Below are 20,549 nucleotides of genomic sequence, written 5' to 3'. Positions count from 1 at the left end.
AAACCTTTTTTGTTTTCAGTTTTTACGGTACCCATCACCTAATCTCTTCAAAAGTGTAGTTTACTCACCACCTAAAGGGAGACGACTCGAAAGCTAATTTTATTACTAAAGAACAATTTAGAACCATAATTGTGGTATCCGGGCAAGCTCATCTCGACGAGTTGCACGAGTTACCTGCTATCTCTCACGGCTTGGATAGATGGTAAGAAAATTACCTAGTGTTTTTGCCCTCCACTGGGATTTTGGAACCATAACCTTAGTTTTGAGTTTTGGAGTTTTTGTCGCAACGTAGGCTAACAGGTCTTGAGACCGTAACCTGCTGTAGGAAAACATAATAGGATAAGCTAGTGCTGCTGACTTCACTTTCAAGCTCGGTCACCTTAATCTCTTAATCTACTGAAAAAATAAGTTGTTTTCTCCTGTTCTACATAAGGTAATATTCTTCCATAACGATTAATTTGGAGATAACTGGGAAACTTACATAAATACGATTATGAAACAAGGTGTATCTTAAAAAACCATCAGCTTCTTCCTCGAGTTCTTCTATCCAGTTGCCGTCTGGCCTGCTTTGCACATGTATTTACAAAGTAACACTCACTGCAGCTATAGATACTGAAGCGGCTTTACCTCGCCCAGCTTGAATGAAACTAGGCATCATCATCAGGTGAAAGTAAAAGAATAATGGATGAATAACTGAGCATTGGATACTGGTTGGCATCGAGAAAATGAGAATACTGTTTGGCAGCTGTTTCTCTCCCTGGAAGGTCATCTGTTAGGAAGTCATATGGTGCTGGTTTTCCAGTGTCTACCAAAGGCTGCCACCTATAACCAGGCCTATCTGGGAGTGTAATTGTTACAGGCAAATGGCTGGCATTAAAGGCAACATATAATTCTCCTTTCACTTTGTCGACCTGCATTTTGATTCAAGCGTATATATCAATAGTGAAGCTACTAAAATATGTGTCTGATATGGCATGTGAAACATGATCATAATCTATTAGAGGTCTCCCGTGATCACAAGACAATGTGTTTACAATTATACTCCTGTTAAAAATATTGGCAGTTTATGGTTTTTGACAGTTAAGTTAATCTGGAATAATGAATAAATTCATCATTTGAACCTAATATTTAGATGAGTATAAATTCTATGCACGGACGATGTAAAGAAGATTTACACCATCAGGTGACTTAAAAGACAACTACAAGTAATTATTTATACGAATCTTAATTGGTAAACTTAAAAGAATGGAAAGCAATCTGATATAATAGGTGAAAATAGACTAACAATATAAAAAACCCTCTAACTGAAAGTGCATATAAATTAAACTCTATTTAGGTATGTAAAAACTAAATAAAATATACTACTTTATGAAAAAACTTTTATCTTAAAGCATGAAATATATGTTTAGGAGACCTTGAAAAAGAATAGTGAAGTTGACTCTCCAAAGGTGAAAGGTGTCAATACTTGAGATAACAGGAATAACTCTGACACTAAGGTTCCTTACAGAAGTTGGGTAAGGAGTCACAGTTAAGTCATGATACCACTAAATACTTAACGAAAATTATTGGAATACCAGTGTAAACGCAACAAATCGACTTGTTTCAGACCAATCTGGTGTTCCAGGAGCATGACCATGCCATTGCAGCCTCTCTGCTGTAGGGAAACCATCTAATCCCAGTGATTCGCATTTGCTGCAAGCGCAAACAACAGTCAAGAGCTGAGGAAGAACCGGAAACCGAAAGAAAGAGGCTAGATTCTTACTGGCGGAATTTGGTCACAAGGCAGCAAAATCTGAAAAAATCCGATGAAGATTCATCCTTCTTATCCCATCGGAAGTAGTTAATCTATAGAAAGGGGTTGCAATTAGTGAAACTATGTAATGACCTAAATCTGGGAATAGTAGTACTATAAATGGTAGTAAACAATTACATAATTATCATGGCAATATGTGTTGTTGTTTCCTCCTTTAGTGTGACCATACTCGTCGCCCATATATATCATGGGAACACCCTGAAGACCCACAAATGGAAAAACATTAATTATAAGAAGAAAAAATATATCAAAGAAATGATTATCTGATTGAGTAGGAACGACCAATTCGAAAAGAAGAAATTGACGCACTTATAGGCAAAATAAAATAGCTACACAAATCATAAGATTAAACGATATTGTTGAGTTATTTTGTCCCACATTAGGTATAGCCATATAGAAAGCCCTCCAGATGGGTACATAAAGGTCTAGGATTTAATCGTTGCCTTAAGTTTTGGTTGGATGCTCGGAACCGTTCACATGGTATTAGAGCCAAACTTACTAAACCATCTCACACTTGTAATCCGCATTCAAGTCCATACATGAAACTCCAAAGTAGGATCCCACATATAGGAAGTGTCGAGTTATATAATGTCAGACAGCCCGGTGCACCAAGCTCCCGCTATGCCCGGGGTCTGGGGAAGGGCTGGACCATAAGGGTCTATTGTACGCAGCCTTACCCAACATTTCTGCAAGAGGCTGTTTCCACGGCTTGAACCCGTGACCTCCTGGTCACATAGCAGCAACTTTACCAGTTACACCAAGGCTCCCCTTCCGAGTTATATAACGTCAGACATTGAGTAAAAAATGGGGTCAAAATCAAAAGGGATATATATTGTCTTGTGCCACTCTTTAGCTTAAGATCTTAGATTCTATGACCAGATTTCATAATACAAAACTGATGAGAAGAAGGCAAAAAGACAATCCAATCTCCTATTACATCAACACGTTGGTGCTTTTACCTGTTACTTTCTATTGAATAACATCAAAAGCAGAGAATTGGACTTACTTGGGAAACCATAAGGCAAAGGAAGAAATTTCTCATTTGTCTTTTCCTCAATTTCTTCACAGAGATACTTGCAAACTCTCCTTCCTACATTGAAGAAGTAGCTTGTTATAAATGAAAACAAAAAAGCACGAGGTGCAAGGTAAGGTTACAGGCCTTCATATCCTCCTTGAAAAACTTTTGGAAGCACCCAAAACATTAAATTCAGCCTCAACATTATCTGAATTTCCTCAGTGTCATACTTAAACAAGAAGCTAGCCATGCTGGAACATCTCATATCAGAAGCGTAACAGAATCCTCTTCAAGTAAACCTTAAGATCAAGTATCAGTAGGGAAGTCGAGCGCCATCTTAACTATAATAAACCTAATATGCTGATCTACTTCATTGGTTGAAGTAACTAAAAGAAATATTAACAAGGAATCAGCAACTAGAAAGCTGTGAAATAACACACATTTTCTTTTCACACCAAATTAGTACCCACTACCCAGATTATCATTTTTGCTGCATCCACAGAAACACCATTCCATATATGATATTATTTACTTTTTACTAATTTAAGAAGGATGTCAGTACCACATAAAACAGAAAGAACAACTAGTGCTATTTATTACAACACTCAAGATGGTACATGCAAAGATCACACATAAAGCAAGGAACATAGAGATGATATGAAGTACCGCATGAAAGCTCATCATCAAAATCAATTATAACAACTAAACAATTATTCGCAGGACTGAGCAGAAGGAAAATGCAGATACTTCCAAATGCAGTAATACATGGATGTGAATGCTCCGATAATGGACATTATTTAGTATCAATCTCAGAGCAAAAGAAAGGAAAATATAGCATTTGAATTTGTAAAGCGATCTGCATTTATACAGTTTGAAGCCAACCAACAAGACAGCTTCAATAAGTGAAAAGATCCAGAAGATATATTGACTCGTGCATGGAGATTTACCTCACCACAATTCCAACTATTATTGTGATTCTCGCCGTCTTTGTTGTCCTCTCCATTTGCCAAATTGTGTTTATCGTTATATGTCACCAAATCAGCCAAAGTAAAACCATCATGGGCACACACAAAATTTATACTGTTCCATGGTTTTCTTCCTCCCTCCTAATTGAACACCAAGAACACAAATGGCTCAATTATTAAGGAACTGAACCATCCCCAAGTGAATTTAGAAATTACATAGCATCATACCTATAAGGTAAAAGAACTCTAAAGTGGTATACCTGGTATAGATTCGGGCTTCCACAAAGGCATTCAGCAAGAGCCCCAGAAAACCCATCTGTGCCTTTGATGAACTGCCGTACTATGTCCCGGTACTGAAACAAAATAAAAACATAAGAGAGCTGGTTGGCATTTCTTTTCTTGTTTTTTATATGTTTGAAAGGAAAAAGTTCGTTAGCAGCAGGCCAAGAGAGAAATGGAAAAGCAAGAGGAAACATCAGAACAATATATACACAGCGAACAATGTCCTAAACGACATCAATAAAAAAATAAAGTCCTAACTGAGTTGTAGCACCTACGGATCTTATCCTATTTAAAGTTAAGTGCATCCAGCTGACTAACAAGAACCAATAGAGATACCCTGATTATATCAAAATAAAAATTTCAGCTAGATCTTCCCATAAATAAAACAGCAAATCTGATTCGGTTAGAGTGAATCTCAATTTGCTCCCCGAAATTCTCGCAAGATGTTTGGCTACTGAAGTTAGTCGTGTGCTGACAGAATAGAGGACAAGCGATTTAAATTGAAGAATTTAAGAGCATTTGGATATCCATTAATTTCAAGGAAACTATTTCAGTTAATTACACATCAATTTCCAAACACTTGGTAATTTTCTTAATATTATTGAAGTACTAAATAAACACTGCAGGGGATAGCGTAGATCATAGTCAATATACTTCCCTGAACTTAAAGATAGCCTAGATTAGAAATGTGGCTAGAACAAAGGATGTGAACCCAAAGAGTTGCCTACCTGAGTGCTCCAATTATATTTGACAACTCCCTCCCCCCCCCCGATCCACAGTTGATCAGCTCAAAATAACACACAACATGCAACGGTCTTGGTAGCGGGTATAAACTGTTACTATTTTAGTCAAACATTAAAAGTGTAACTGCGGATGGTTGCCTATAGGCCAGCCATTTGACCACCCTAACTACCTCTGCGACTGTGAGGTCTCCAGGAAAAACTGTATCAAATTCTAATGGTCAGAAAGCTAGAAAGAAAGTGCAAGCTCAATCATTTGAAAATTTGCATCTCATGATGGTTTCAGTAGGTGATTACCATGTTTTCATTTGCATTGATACCTATGTTGATAAACCTAGGATAAAGGTCATATATGGATCTATTCCCCCTTGGCTAGTAATGCTTAAATTTTTAAAATGTTCCCTGGTTTGTTGGTTTGACACCTCGATATTCACTTAGCATGCGAGGGTTCGAACTATGGTGCCTACATTTTTCCTTTCTACCTTCTCAAAGTAGAGGTAAGTTCTGAGTACACACTACCCTCCCCAGACCCCACTTGTGGGATTACACTAGGTTTTTTTGTTGTTTGTTTGACTAAAGTATAAAACTATATCAGCCTTCACCTTCAGGTCAATTTTGCAAACATACTCGCTAGAAAGAATGGGAAAAAATACTCAGTGATTTTGTGTTAGCTATTGCAAGGGATCATCAGTTATTTGATAGATTACCCTCAGAAACTAATGCATGCCGATTTCAAGGCCTTGGTGAAACTTTTTTTTTTTTTTTTGATGGAGTAACAAGGCCTTGTTGAATTCACTAAAGTTGTCAACCTGATCAAGAAAAGGTTAGATCTGTTTTACATACATTAGAGCACTAGCTAATTCACATGAATGTCTAGGCCTCAAAACATCCCAGGACAGTCACCAAAACTAATAATTATAAGCATGAATAACAAATATATGTACAAAGAAATTGAAAAAGAATTACGATAAAGTGAAATATCAATTGTTTAGTGTCGCATCTTCATGATTATGCTCATTGGCAAGGAAACCTTGATGACGACACTAAAGCGCCCACTAAGCGAGGCGAAACGCTCAACATATTTTGTGCCTTGCTTCAGGGCTTAAGCGCGCCTTTGAAAATACTATTTTAACCTTAATGAAATTATTTATAGCCATACAAATTTCTATGGCTTATTTTAGATCAAAAATTTTAGAAGTCTTTCATGCATTCTTAAACTACATGTCCAATCAAACAACATCACATAAATTGGGATAGGTGGAGTATAATATTCCAGCTCATGAGACAGGAAGCCAATACGAAACAGCTGAAACTCTACTTACTATGCGTGAAACCTTTACTAATAAAATGAAATGACTCTATTACTTTAGTTCTCTTTCCAGTTATCTGTGTTCTCATATCCTCAAACTACGAACAACCTGAAATGCACATAGTCATCACCAAAAAATGTCTCCAAACTGACCTTTCCATTCCACTCTGACCAGATACCCCAGTGCGGAAACATGCCAACTTGGTAAAGGCCTCCACAATCCCACGCTTCAGCTATAAGCTGTTATAAAGAGGAACCTTTTAGGCATTTATCACCCAAAGAAAAGGAACATGCCAAAACTCAGGTGGCAACAGTTGCAAAAGTAAAAAGAAAAAAGTAAGATTAGGTGTCATCTCTTTGAAGGAAAAATTGAAGCTGATAGCACCACAAATGTACAGATCATCAGAAGAAAGTCGACGCCAACGCCAGTTCGAGATAGCATTTGGCTGTCCTTAAATGGCGTCATAGCGCTAACATACTAGTCCTCCTCCTAAAGGAAAAGGGGAAATTAACTTATTTTCTCAAGAGGAATACATAGGATACCTTTACTCCACGAAGTATTGGATCATTGCTAATCATATCAATCAATGGTGGACTTGTGAGAGGAGTGCCTGTGGTGATCACGTCAACATCAGTTGAATTTCCATAGACATTTACAGCATCCCACAAGCTGAAAAAACAAAGAGAAAAAAACTTACTTTTCACCAACATTTCAACAAGGACAAGAAATACAAGGCTATGCAGAAGTACCTGCTACTTCTTGTAAGGATAGAAGCAAGATCAAAGCGGAAGCCATCTATGTGCATTTCAGTAACCCAATATCTGTCGAGAGATCAAAGTATACCTTTTCTATTATGATCAACATAGGACATTTCATGGTCAGAAAGGAAAATTTGTAACTCATATGCAGGATATAGACTTTAAAGGTACCCCCAGTCATTAAAGAAACGGAAATCTGAGCCTTTAAAATAGCAGAGAAATTCATCTACCTACTCAGGTCTCTGACATCTTGTCAGAGTTGAAACCTCAAATATGTTAACTAAATTTATGATACGTGTTTTGGCTACCCCTGAAGTCTTCTTTTCAGTCCTTAAAACAATTTAGCAGGTGGCTTTTGCACTTGCTTTTCCAAAATAGGTTGTAAGACATGTTATCAACTTTACAGACCAACAACCATTAGAAAGTACACTGACGTCCAGCAGATGACATGAAAGTAACTTACCTCAAGCAATCCACTATAAATTGTCGTACAATGGGATGATTACAGTTGAAGGTGTTTCCACATCCTGAGTAGTTATAGAATTCTCCCTGCAAAGCCATGAGATGTATATTTATCTTGGAGTCAGAGAGTTAAAGTCCAAGGTTTAATATGATAATTCTAAATTCCTTCAGAAAAGAAAACTTGCCTTCTTAACGAAGAACTAGAGGTAAGAACATGTTTACTAGTGTTTAAATAATAGATTGTTTTTTCCTAATCCAACTTTGTTGACACACAGAACCTTTGTAGATACATATTCTCTACTGGAAAAACAATGACCCTGGAATGAGTATAGCAAGAAAATATACACGATTCAGCATCTTGTGAGTCCCTATTCTTCATAGAGAAGCACCAACCAAGAAAGAAGCCACAGAACATCACAAAATTCCAAGCAACCAAATGTTAATACTATTCTGGCATGACTTTCTTTAGCAGCCATTAGACAAGCTTTTATGTTTAAGTTCACCCATTGGGCAACAGTTTATGGCACTAGACAAAGTCTCTCCATTTTAGTGCTTCAACCAGGATGACAGGATTGAAAGGCATGACTCACTGCTGATAAGTAGTTGCTGCTCGTTGCACCATACTTGCCGTCACCAAAGTGATCGGTGCCATAAAAAATGAAGCCTCGCAACTTAACAATTTCATCTGTTATGACTTTGATGAACTGCGGGATATAGAGAACATAAAAAGCTTAAGGTGGAGGCTACCACATTGCAGGGTTTAATTATTTCTTTTATTAATTAAGTAAAAGCAATTGCAGGGTCAATTATCTTAGAGTAGCAAGAAGTATATTTCCACGATTCGAAGAACTAATCAATTCTTCTTATTCTTCTTCTCCTCTCTACCTTACTAAGCCGAGGGTCTATTGGAAACAGCCTCTCTACCTTCACTAGGTAGGGACAAGGCCTGCGTACACACTACCCTCCCCAGAACCCACATATGGGAATATACTGGGTATGCTATTGTTGTTGAAGAACTAATCAATTCATAACAGTGGAGCAACTTCACAATAACAAATTTTAGAGAAAGCAAATGTTTCCATATATGGGACTTTAAATATACTATGGACTATTTGTTTTCCTTTCAAAAACTGAGTTGAAAAACTAACACCAAAATAGAGACGTGCATGAATTAGTAGTGACAATCATACCTTAGGAGCTAGCATATAAAATACACTGTTGTCAATGCCTCTAAATGATACAATGGGACCATTTTCATTTCCTTCAGCAGTGTGATTGAAAACAACATCCATGATAACCTGCCAATGAACAATCAGAAGAGAATATACCAAATTTTGGAGAATAAACCCATATTTTACTCCAGTAATTAGTCACCTCGATTCCACGCTTATGTGCTTCCTTAACAAGATACTTAAACTCATTTATTGCAACGAGGCCACAGTTACTTAGACCAGCAGATGAGTATCTTCCCATTGGAGAAAAGAAATTGACAGTAGAATAGCCCCAAAAGTTAAACCTAAAAAGATAATATCCCATAAGACAAAAATTGACCACAAGGCCGATATCTTCTTGAGATTTCCCTATTTTCATGAAGTTGTTAATATCTTCAAGAAGTGCAGTGCTCGGATTAACACACTAATTTACGGAACAACATGAAAGAAAATATGTCTGTCAAGGATATATACTACTGAGTAAAGGGATATAAGTAGCATTGTGTAGCTACTATCTAGTCATGTACAAGCAGCTTAGAACACAATGAATATGTTCGGAAGTCAATTATGTCAGGTTCAGTCTTATTGTCTTATTAAGCCTAAAATATCTTCAAATGTAGGTGTGTGACTGTTATCATCAAATGATCTTAGCATCATTGTCGCACTATCCAATGCAGAAAAATCAGGTCCAAATCTCATATATGGGCTCAATGCAAAAGAGACAATCAAATCAACTGTCCCAACCCTTGCATGCAAGAACATTCTGTTGGCAATCATTGCACATTATTCTCAGAGGACTTTCAAAAATATACTCTCTACTCTTCTCATAGAATCTCTTTTCAACGTGTTCCTTTCGCTTGTCTTTAATCTTTCTGAGCCATCTAACAATTTTGGATGGTAAGCATGAAGAGATTCTTTATCAGTCTTCTTTTTTAAATGGAAGATTCTTAATCAGTCTTTATGAGCTAGACTTGTCACACCAGTTATACCCAACTAGGACATCATGTCAATAATTGGGATTGGGGCAGCATCAATTAATTTAATTTTAGAATTGCTGTACCACCTTCTCCACCTCCAAAAAAAAAGGGAATCCCCTCCCCCAATCAAAATAGGGAACAACATCGGTTAGTTAAATTTGGAATTCCCCGCCCCGAGAAGAGAAGGAAAAAATAACCACCTCCTATCACTAGCGTTCTGCCTCACTTACGTGTTAAATTGAAGTTCTTTCAACTAATAAACCTAGAACTTATTTGTGGGGTTTATTCTAAGAAAAATATTTGTGCAAAAACAAAAAACTAATTAACCTAGAACTAATTTTGCCACAAAGTAGCAATAGAATCCAGTACCAAAACATAGTCACACCAATGCAGGCTTCTGCATGCATAATTTTTCTAGGTGTCTGACTTCTTTGACAAAGGCAAAGTAAATTTTTTTTGAGAAGGAAGGCAAAGTAAATTTGCTGACAGAAAAGCTAAACATGCAAAGTTAGACAGGCATAATGTAACACTCTTATTCCAGCATTTTTTAAATTTTGCTGATCTTTCAAGTATGACATAAGCTAGCTAGAATACCATATATTTTTGGCCCAGAAACTAGAAATTCACTCATATTTAGAACAGAAATGCAAGAAATTCAGTCGAGTGACAGAGTTGGGTTTAAAATTCAAGGTTTTAATCATTTCCATTTCAAATATTAGATGTGCAATAACATATGTATGGTCTTACATGTTAAAACTTCTCTAATGTTCCTAGACCAACAATTTTGAAGTGTGAAGGTAACTCTTTGCAAGAAGTGAAAAGGGAAGTTTACTTGTAGTCACCCAATACAGAGTTATAACTATAGTACTCCAGCTCATTGAACTCGTGACAGGGCATTAGCTCTATACAGTTGACACCAAGTTCCTGCAAAAATATCAGGAAATAAACCACTCTTAAACCTGATAACCAGCTGATGCCTTCACTTTCACTTATGCATTAAAAAGGTAACAATATGACTTATGAATCATGATCCATCTCCGTCTAAGACTTCGGGTTTCAATTTTGCACAGGATATGTGCCATCTAATCTCACAACTATAATTCTCATACACTAGTTTACTTAAAGAGAAAACTTTGGGCAAATGGTCCATCACTTAACTATTGATAAAAGCCAAAAACCCTTCCAATGCAATATATGAATGCAGACCCTTACAATAAGATGAAAGAGGAAAAACATTTACATGAACCTCCTCAAATTTTGGTGTGTCCAAAAGTGGTCTTGAACTAACAATGTAAGAAAAGCTAAAACTGACTCCTGAAAAACGGATCATATGCTAATCTTACAGGCTATAACATATACTACTATAACAACCACGTATTCACCTTCAAGTGATCAAGTTTCTCCACAACACCACGGTAAGTACCAGGAAATTTTGTTCCGCTTGACTCATGATTTGTATATCCCCGAACGTGCATTTCATAGATTACAAGATCTCTCTGTGGAAACTTCAGTGGTAGGTCTCCTTCCCAGTCAAACTGAAAATAACAAAGATCAAACAGTAAAACAGACATGTTAAAACAAAGAAAACCATATATTCCCATGTCTCATCTAAGTCGAGGACAGTAATAAAGCCATCCATTATTTTTTCTGTCGGGAAGGCAAGCACGATGATTCTTTTTGGTGATTGTGGTCTTTCTAACATGTTATGGCCAATTCCAAAGTTAGCTGGGAAAATGTAAAACTAAAACATAAATAGAAAGAACCAGATCATACATACCACTACGTTGAACACTAAGAGGCTGTAGTTACCTGATCAGCAGCAGAAGGTACCATGCCAGCCATTAGGGGCCAACAATCATCCTCTGGCCCTAATACACCATATTCTCCTCTACTTACTGTAGCCTAGATGGAAATTCAAGAATGACTCATTGCAGGCCCAAAAGAACGTAATAACTAAATGCAAGAGTAGAGGTCATTTGTACTAAGAAAGTGTGAATAAGAAATAACAGACTTATATTGACAGAAAAATTTTCTTACTTTATTCTGACCTTGGCATAAGGATCCAACACTATCTGAGAAGAGTCAAAGAAATGTCCTTCAGGAGAGAATTTTCCATCAAACTTGTAGCCATAAAGCATATTCTCGAAATCTCCCTTTAGGAACACATGCCAGACATCTCCAGTTTTATTAGCCAGAGGATCCAGGAAAATTTGCACGGTCACTCTCTTCTGCAAGAGTTAATAAGAGGTGAAAAACTGATTACAAACAAGCCAGATGTGATGTGGCGTATTGAAGGATATAATTAATAAACTTTCTCCTGATACGTTACAGCTAGCCCCATAAGATGTCTTAGTGTAAATATTTGAAGATAATCTTTTTAGAGGAATTTATGTTGTAAGCCCATCTATATCTCATAACTACACACTATAATAACTCATATAACATAGCCTAAAATGAAAAGGAGGGAAGTTTCTAAGAAGACCAACATTTCTCGAAATTAAACCAGACTTGACTAAGAGCAGAACACAACGGAAGCAAAGAAACAATACAAGTGATACAACCTAGTTAGAATTAATTATAAGTGTAGGTATAAATACAAGATTTAGAAATGGCCAAATTTGTATTCAAAAGAGAATTATTATAGTATTGGAATGAAATGAACCTGAATGGAGAAGAATTGATATAGATGATTATAACCGATCCTGATTAACTCGAGATTGAAGAGTTATTGATTGATATAACACACAATGGCAAAGATAGCATCCCCCATTTAAGCTAGAGATGAGCATTTACAATTAGATGATATAATACATCATGAAACATCAAAATCAGAAAGGAAAAAGAAGGGAAGTGAACTTTCTGATGGGAAAATAAAATACGTTCCTCCAACTTTAATATTCTTTTAATTAATACAAGCACCACTATCTTCAATGAGGCACTATGAGAAAAATCCATTGTAAACTAGGACTAAAAAGTGTTACAAGAAAAACTGACCTTCAGAAAAAATAGTCAGTAATACTAGGCTTTTTACTTTCAGGAAGCTACAAATATCAGGAAGAAAATATAGGATACAAATGAAGCACAACTAAGAAAAAGTGTTGATGAGCACCCAAGGATGTGGTGGTCAAGAGCACCATGAGGTTTCATGTTCAAATCGAGCGAAAGCAAAAAGGCTAGGAAGATCTCTTTCCATTTGCCCAAGCCTAGGTGGGCAGAGTTACCCAGTAACCTTAAAAAAAGACATAATAACATTAAAATAAGCTACATTTGAATTCTTGAAAATTTCTGGAGACAAGAAAAAGTAAAGCAAAAAATCTCATTAAGGTTAAAATGTGAAGTGTAAAGTTAAATTTACCCCATGTATTCTAGTTTGTGTGACACTATTTCCTTATTGGTCCAATTAAAAAAAATAACACATTTCTATATTTGGAAAGAGTTTAACTTTACACTTCATGCTTTTATAACCATTCAAATGTTATATGTTTAAGGCCATACGTTTCAAAAAGATTCAAAGTCACACCAATACTATGGCATATTTAAGATCATACATTTTAAAAGTTTTTCTTTATTTAGCTGATTGAAACTATGCAACATAAATTGGGACAGAGAGTAAAAAAGAAATATTTTTTTAGCCGGAGAACTACCTGAGGTAAATCGGAGAGAGTGATCAAGCAAAGTGTAGCAGAAGTGGCATTACTCGAAAAAACGGCGAAATTGACACCGCCGTCTGTTGCAGTAGCGCCAAACGGCAAAGGTTTCCCTGGTAGAACCTCAAAACGACGTCGTTCCATCGTCGGCTTCTCCACCACCACCGCCGTGGCCGCAGTCTCAGCCTTAGCTCCTCGTCCACTATCAGCAGCCGCATTTACTACCGCCACTGAAATCCTCGATTTTCCTCCAATACTCACAAAATCTACACTGTTCCTCCTCGAAAAAGGATAATTTTGGGAATGGAGTTTAGGTTTGTAGGCAGAGATCAAAGGACAATGAAGTAACTTCATTTGAACAATACAAAATGTGATTTAGAGATATAAAAATGTGTATGTATATTTTGGTTGGGGGTTAGGAGGAAGTAGAGAGAGCGATCAGGAGTCTGTGGCAGTGAGATTCAGTGAGTGAGTTTGGGAGTTAGTGCATAACTGTCGAGTGAAAGAAAACAGGGCGCACGTTTCCAAAGGAGTTCTGATCATGAGAGGTGACAACAGCGTAGGGCAAAGTGAAAGCGACAGCAACGGTAGGGAGTGAAATTTATTGAGAAAATGACACAATGGTCCCTTATTTTTAGGACTAGGTTCAAAATAATAATCTCTTAAGTATGCACTGAGCAATTTTAGCGGGTGTTTGGACATAAAAAATATAAAATTTCAGAAAAGAGTGAAAAATTTTCTCACCCAAAATGGTATTTAAAATTTAGAGTTGTATTTGGAATTAATATAATTTTAGATTGTTTTGTGAGTAATCTGAGTGAAAATTTTGAAAAACAACTTTTTAAAATTTTTTAAATTTTTCAAAAATTCCAAAACGCATCTTCAAATGAAAATTGAAAATTTTATGACAAACGCTGATTTCGGAGAAAAGTGAAAAAAAATTGAAAAAAAAAAAAAAAAATCTTATGTCCAAACGGGCTCTTAGTTGTTTAGATTTGCCAAAATCTAACATTTTTGTCTCTATCAAATATTTAACAAAATCTATCAGTTAGATTTGATAGGAACAGAGGAAAATATTAAAAAATGGCATGAACTCATATTCAAAGGTACAATTTTTGTATTTCTATTATTTCTAAAGTTTGTTGGCGCGATTTTCAGCTATTTTTAGTAATTTCTTTTTTGTGTCTAGTGTAGTTTTTTGTATTGTATTTTTTAGAATTTGATGGAGCTTTCTTTTGTTTACAAGATTAATCTTTTTTTACACTTTTCATCAAATCTAATGAACATAAATGGTTAAATATTTATCGGAGATCAAAAGTGCTAATTTTAGCAAACTTAAAAGGACTAAAAATGCTTATTACATACTTAAGAGATTGGTTTAAACCGTCATCATCAGACATAACTAGATCATATTTGCTAGTTAGAGGTGTACAGAGGTCTGGTTGGTTTCACATTTTTTAATTACCAAACTAAATCAATTTCGTTGAATATTTAAATCATAAATCAAATCAAACCAACAAAGTTAACTCTTTCAATATCGATTTTTCTCATATTTTTTTTTAGTTTTTTTTCCAGTTAAGTCTTCATAGCTCAAAATACATATATGCTCCAAATATATATTTTTGTCCTAGTAAGATACAATTATATAAAATATTCTCCAAGAAAACAACACAAAATGTAAGTTAAAATCATGACATTGTACTAAAATATTCAACAATAAAAAATAAAACGATCATGATCTAACAGTATTAAGTCATGCTAAAATAAGTACAGCTAATAAGTATTAATTGCATGACTAAATACTAAACAAATAGAGTAAAACTAAATTATGTATTTTTACTGCCTAAACAAATGCAAAACTAAAAAATAGATATTCAATACTATTGTCATTCCTAGAGTTGAATTAAATTTCTTTTATTAGCATTAGTATTGATTTGATTTTGATTTTGATTTGGGCTTTATCTAAATTACTAACAGTTATGATTTATAAAAATTATTGCACTATTCAAAAAAAAATTAAGTCCAAACTTAAAATTATATATTAAAAGAAAAAAATATTTAAAAAGTGTAAGAATTATTATAAATTACATTACTAAATATTTTTATGTATAAAATATTTTTAAGAATTATAAATTTCGAGTTAGTTTAATTTCGGTTTGATTTTTTTAATAAACTCAAACCAAACGCTAATTATGGTCGAGTTTGTTTTTTTAACAACAAACCAAACGAAAGAAAACTGAATCGTTAGTTTTTTTTTCGGTTTGACTCAAATTAATAATTTATTACGATTTGTTGATTTTGTTTGTATACCCCTAATGCTAGTACACAAACGTGAACTTCTTTATAAGTACGAGGAAAAAATCACTTTTTGATCCCCGCGTTATTGGTATATTTGTAACGATCCGACCGGTCGTTTTGAGCTCTAGCGCGTTGTTCAGCATTTGAGGTCATGAACAGCTTCACTTCAGGTATTATGACTTGTACGCGTGGTCAGAATTGAATTTCGGGAAGTTCAGAGTCGATTTGGAAAGAGAATTCTCATTTCATAAGCTTTAAGTTGAAAGAAGTGACTAAGATTGGATTTTTGAGTAAACGGCCTCGAAATCGGGATTCGAATATTCCAGCATGTTCATATGATGATTTTGGACTTGGGCGTATGTCAGGATCGGGTTTTGGAAGACCCGGGAACGTTTCGGCACCTATTGTGGAAGTAGCATTTTTGGAAGAGTTTCATGAGTTTGGGTTAAAGCACATTTTAGTGTTATCAATATCTGTTTGGGATTTCGAGTTTGGGAATAGCTCTGTATGGTGATTATGGTATTGGGAGCGCGATCGGAAGTAAATTCAGAGGTATGTGGGTCATTTTAGAATCATTTGGCTAAAGATAGAAATTTGAAGGTTTTGATGAGTTTGACCGGAGGTGGACTTTTTGATATCGGGGTCTGATTCCGATTCTGGAAGTTGGAATAGGTCCTTAATGCCAAATATGACTTATGTGCAAAATTTGAGGTCAATCAGACGTGATTTGGTAGGTTTCGGCATCGAATCTTGAAGTTTGAAATTCTAAAGTTCATTAAACTTGAATTGCAGTGCGATTCATGGTTTTAGGGTTGTTTGATGTGATTTGAGGCCTCGAACAGGTCCGTATTATATTATGGGACTGGTTGGTGTGATTGGACAGGGTCCCGGAGGTCTCGAGCGGATTCTGGATGGTCAACGGAATGAAAATGGAAAATAAGGGATGGCTAAAGTGCACCAGTTCTGGTGTAATTGTACATGTGCAAGTTTGACCGCAGGTGCGTGATCGCAAAAGCGAGGGGATGGTCACAGGTGCGGTTTGGGCGAAAAAGGGCAGCGACCGCATGTGCGAAAATTTACCCGGAGATGCGGGTGCGCATCTGCGTTGAGGGGACCGCATAAGTGGATTTTAGACTTGAGTTTGGGGCCGCAGAAGCGGCACATGTGCCGCAGAAGCGGGGCTACAGAAGCGGTCTATGCACCGCAGGTGTGAAAATGTTGGAGGCAGAAAGGTTTCTTTAAAATGGGGGTTTGACCCATTCTCTTCCATTTTACTCTTGTTTGGACGATTTTGGAGAACTTCAAGAGAGGGATTTCATCATCATACATGAGGTAAGTTAATTCCACCCCTTGTGAATTAAATACATGATATTATTACGGATTTGAGCATGAAAATTGGTAGAAACTTGGGGTTTTGGTGGAAAGACCTAGGATTGATATTTTTGGATTTTGACCATGATTTTATGTAGGGAATTGAGAGAAAATCATATATTTGAGTTTGTGAGGTTATGGGTAAGGTTTATCTTCGAAAAATTTCGGAATTCAGGCACGTGGGTCCGAGGGCATTTTTGTTAACCTTTCGATCGAGGTTAGGAATTGTTATGAATTGAAATGATAAATCAGGGTATATTTTCATTGGTTTGCCCGTTATTTGGTTAGTTTTGGAGCATTAGGGCATCAATTTGAGTCGTCAGAAGAGCTTGGAAGCCGGTTTTGGAACTTCGGAGCGAGATAAGTCTCCTTTCTAATCTTGTAAGAGGGAATTGTCCCCATAAGTGAATTAATTGGATTTGTGCTTCTATTTGTGGGGGGCTACGTACGTACGAGGTGACGAGAGTCCGTGCGTAGCTACTATTATGATTAAGTCCGGGTAGTCTAGGACCCAAAAGCATGCTTTACTTGCAATATTTGAAATATTGTTGTCAATTTAAAATGCTTAAAACATATTGTTGCGCCCCCTTTTTTCCTCCACGGAGAAAAGTCCGGGTTTCGACATTCATGGGGGTAATAACTCATTTCCTTTTGGGAATTGGGTATTTGAAGAGTCGCCACCTAACGGATTATGGTGCGTTATGGCACCTAGAGCGATTAACTCTTGGACTAGTTTGCATTAATAGAGATTAGGGTAAGAGCTCGAAATAACCTTGAAGGAAAAGTGTTAGGCACCCCTCTCGATTCACAATGGTGGGTCCCGACCGAACTTATATTCACGAATTAGTCCATTAACAAATAAATAGTTGAATCAAATAATTTGCAAATAAAACACGTTTAGGCGTTGTATAACTCAAATAATAATACAAAGGTTTTGAACAAGTTGTGCATAAAACAAAGTTTTAAACAGAAGGGATTTGGGAAATGAAGGGTCCTAGGTTGGTTAGCGATCGAAGCCAACCCTGCATTACTATTGAGTAACGAGAGAGGTCGAAACAGCTTTTATCCGATGAGGTCGAGATCGATTTCCACAGGGAGCTAGATATTGGAGTTGAATGTCTATCTAAAGTGGAGTTGTGTATTGTTCCAAATTACACTTCTAAATATTTTGGGTTTTGATTTTACTTCTAATTATACAATACTACGATGCTAAATTATGCTAAATAAAGCTAAGATTAGACTATTGAGAATTGATCAAATAGATAAAAGGCACTAGGATAGTGACTTTCTCCTAGGTGGTTAATTAACGGATTCTTGAGTCTAAGACTAGATTGTCATATTTGGGGAGTATGATATAACTATTGCACGGTTCTACTCACTTTACACCTCTCGGTGGTTCAAATGATTTTGCCCTAATTGATTTTCTCAAATCCAATTAAGTATGCAAATTTGTGCAAGCAATTGAGGTTCAAGTCGGTTATTACTATCTCTAGGTTTAACCCTTTAATTTGGGCTATCAATCTCTTGAGTACGCCCCAATTCCTTGTTGGACCAATTTCTGAGACTTGGGCTCTCTTTCTCAAGAAGAGCCAAAGTCAACTAAATAATAACTAGTGTTTGCAACCACTAATTCAACAACTAAACATGAAATTAGTCCAAATATCAAACACTCATAGTCAATGAAACCCTAAAATACAAGATCCATCAATTACCCACACTAGGGTTGAGCCACAACCCTAGCTTATAGGTCTAGCTACTCATAATTAGGGAAGAAAATAAGGCAATAGATGAAGAAAAGCTCATAATAATTAATTGCTAAATTAAACTTGAAGATTCAATGTTGAAATCATCATATATTATATTATAAGTATGAAGCCCCTAAGTTAAAGTTAAATTACTAAAATGTACATTAAAAGCTAAATGATCATTTTACCCTTTCACTTAAACACTACTCCTAAAACAATATTGTCCAGAAAAGTAATGCTACCTTCCCGTCTTTCTATGTCTATATTTACGTGAGATACAATGTATAATGTATCTATAACTTTTTGAAGTTATGGTGCCTTTTGAGTTTCCCCCAAATTCAAAGAACGTGTACATAATTAAATAGCTCGATGCGATGACCAAGAAAAGCTCTTATTCTAGCTCAGGCTTAAAATACATTTAGACCAAGCAGTTACAAGTAGTTCTTTTGAGTTTACCAAACGGCTGATCTTAACCTAGCCTTAAAACTGGTTAATTTGTAGTTGCAACGCATTTTCTAAACCCTTGTGAGATCCTGATATGGTTGGTATCTCAAGGATTCAAAGATTGTTGATCCCTTATAAATGATTATTACGTACACTCCAGTTTTCCTTCTCAAATTGTCTACTTTGTTAGATTTTATAATACTACACAATAGAGAGCAGTGGCTAATAATGTCTCCATCACTCAGTCATCATCTATTTTCTTTTTAATTTCAGAATGATTGCTTAACAACTGGAGAAAATCCTTCCGGTAAGCACAAACTATCTTCATTCCTAGGTGTATCATACATAAGGGTGTAAATAAGTCAGGTTAGTTCGGGTTTCCAATTATCAAATCAACCCTATAACGGTTTGGTTTGATTTGGTTTGGAGTTGGGAAAAAAAAAAACTCGACTATAATTGGTTTGATTTCCCAACACCTTACCATGCTAGCGCTTGTTTTGCTTATATAGTATGTTCATGTCCTTTAGCCTTCCCTAGAACCCTTTTTGATATGATTTAACTAACTTCAGCTATTTCAATTATTTGTTGCAACAGAACGATATTGAAGAGGAAAACGATGATATTAGCGGAAAGGCTTTGTGGATTCAGCCAAAGGAAGAGCTGAAGAAGTTAGAGCGAGTAACAAATTAAATTCAGGGTATTACAAGTGGGAAGCCACTAAGTTAAAGTTGATTTACGAAAATACCCATCTAAAACTGATTGACCATTTTGTCCTTCCCAAAAATTTAAAAACAAATTTCTATTAAATAGATAAGTTTAGTTATGCTAAAATTGAATTCAAAGTAAGAAACCTTACACCTTCCGCTATTAATTAGTTTTAATCCTCCTTTAGCTTCCACCACTAAAATCTTCCGTTCACTTCGTTTCACATATTTTGAATCATATTACAAAATGCATAATCAATTGCCGCTCCACTTTATATATTCTACAATTATCCTTTAGATCGACCTTTTATGTCAAAGCTTTATCAATGGGTTAAAACAAATTTTTCATAAGAAGGCATTGCTCTTTGGCTTTTCTGCTCTTCTCATTTGCCGTGAAGGTACATATTATTGGTAAAATGAATCTCTTTTCTCATATGTATAAACATGTGCAACGGTTTTTCTTTCTGTTTGTTATTACTAGTTAAAAATGACTTACAATTGATTTGGACTAGAAATGTTGTTTGAAAAATCGTCTCTTATATTTTTGGGGTTTTGAAAAATGAAAATAACTGAAAATCCCGTCTATTTATACCCCTCTCAAACCCTTTCTGCGGACCGCATAAAAAGGACTGTGGCCGCGGAGCTCCACCGCGGACCGCAAGAAATCGAGCGCGGCTGCGGAGGCTTGGCCTTGCTCACTGCGGACCGCACAAATCCCACCGCGGTCGCGGAGCCCCCACCGCGGCCGCGAAGTTTCCACCGCGGACCGTGAGACCTGGCTTCAGAGATCTGCAACTTCTCTGAATC

The 20,549-nt window shown here is 36.1% G+C and overlaps 1 protein-coding gene across 2 annotated transcripts; it reads right to left on the bottom strand.

The window, feature by feature from the left end:
- Positions 1 to 358: 358 nt before the first annotated feature.
- LOC104221820 (isoamylase 1, chloroplastic) lies at positions 359 to 13,719 on the bottom strand. Of its 2 annotated transcripts, none has more exons than XM_009772953.2 (18): positions 13,178 to 13,719; positions 11,582 to 11,761; positions 11,343 to 11,435; positions 10,916 to 11,068; positions 10,366 to 10,457; positions 8,720 to 8,861; positions 8,536 to 8,643; positions 7,347 to 7,432; positions 6,875 to 6,946; positions 6,668 to 6,794; positions 6,278 to 6,364; positions 4,054 to 4,146; positions 3,776 to 3,934; positions 2,820 to 2,903; positions 1,931 to 2,011; positions 1,763 to 1,845; positions 1,575 to 1,692; positions 359 to 911 (listed from the first exon to the last, which is right to left on the bottom strand). In XM_009772953.2, the coding sequence occupies exons 1-18, from the start codon at positions 13,532 to 13,534 to the stop codon at positions 648 to 650; spliced, it is 2,379 nt and encodes a 792-aa protein (XP_009771255.1). In that variant the 5' UTR covers positions 13,535 to 13,719; the 3' UTR covers positions 359 to 647. The 2 variants fall into 2 exon arrangements, with proteins under 2 accessions (XP_009771255.1, XP_070018622.1); XM_070162521.1 differs by lacking the exon at positions 13,178 to 13,719 and adding an exon at positions 12,528 to 12,709.
- Between the last annotated feature and the right edge of the window lie 6,830 nt (positions 13,720 to 20,549).

Source organism: Nicotiana sylvestris, chromosome 11 (assembly GCF_000393655.2).
Source record: "Nicotiana sylvestris chromosome 11, ASM39365v2, whole genome shotgun sequence".
NCBI lineage: Eukaryota > Viridiplantae > Streptophyta > Magnoliopsida > Solanales > Solanaceae > Nicotiana > Nicotiana sylvestris.
The sequence above is the reverse complement of the archived record's forward strand: the minus strand, read 5'-3'. Positions and strand labels throughout refer to the sequence as shown.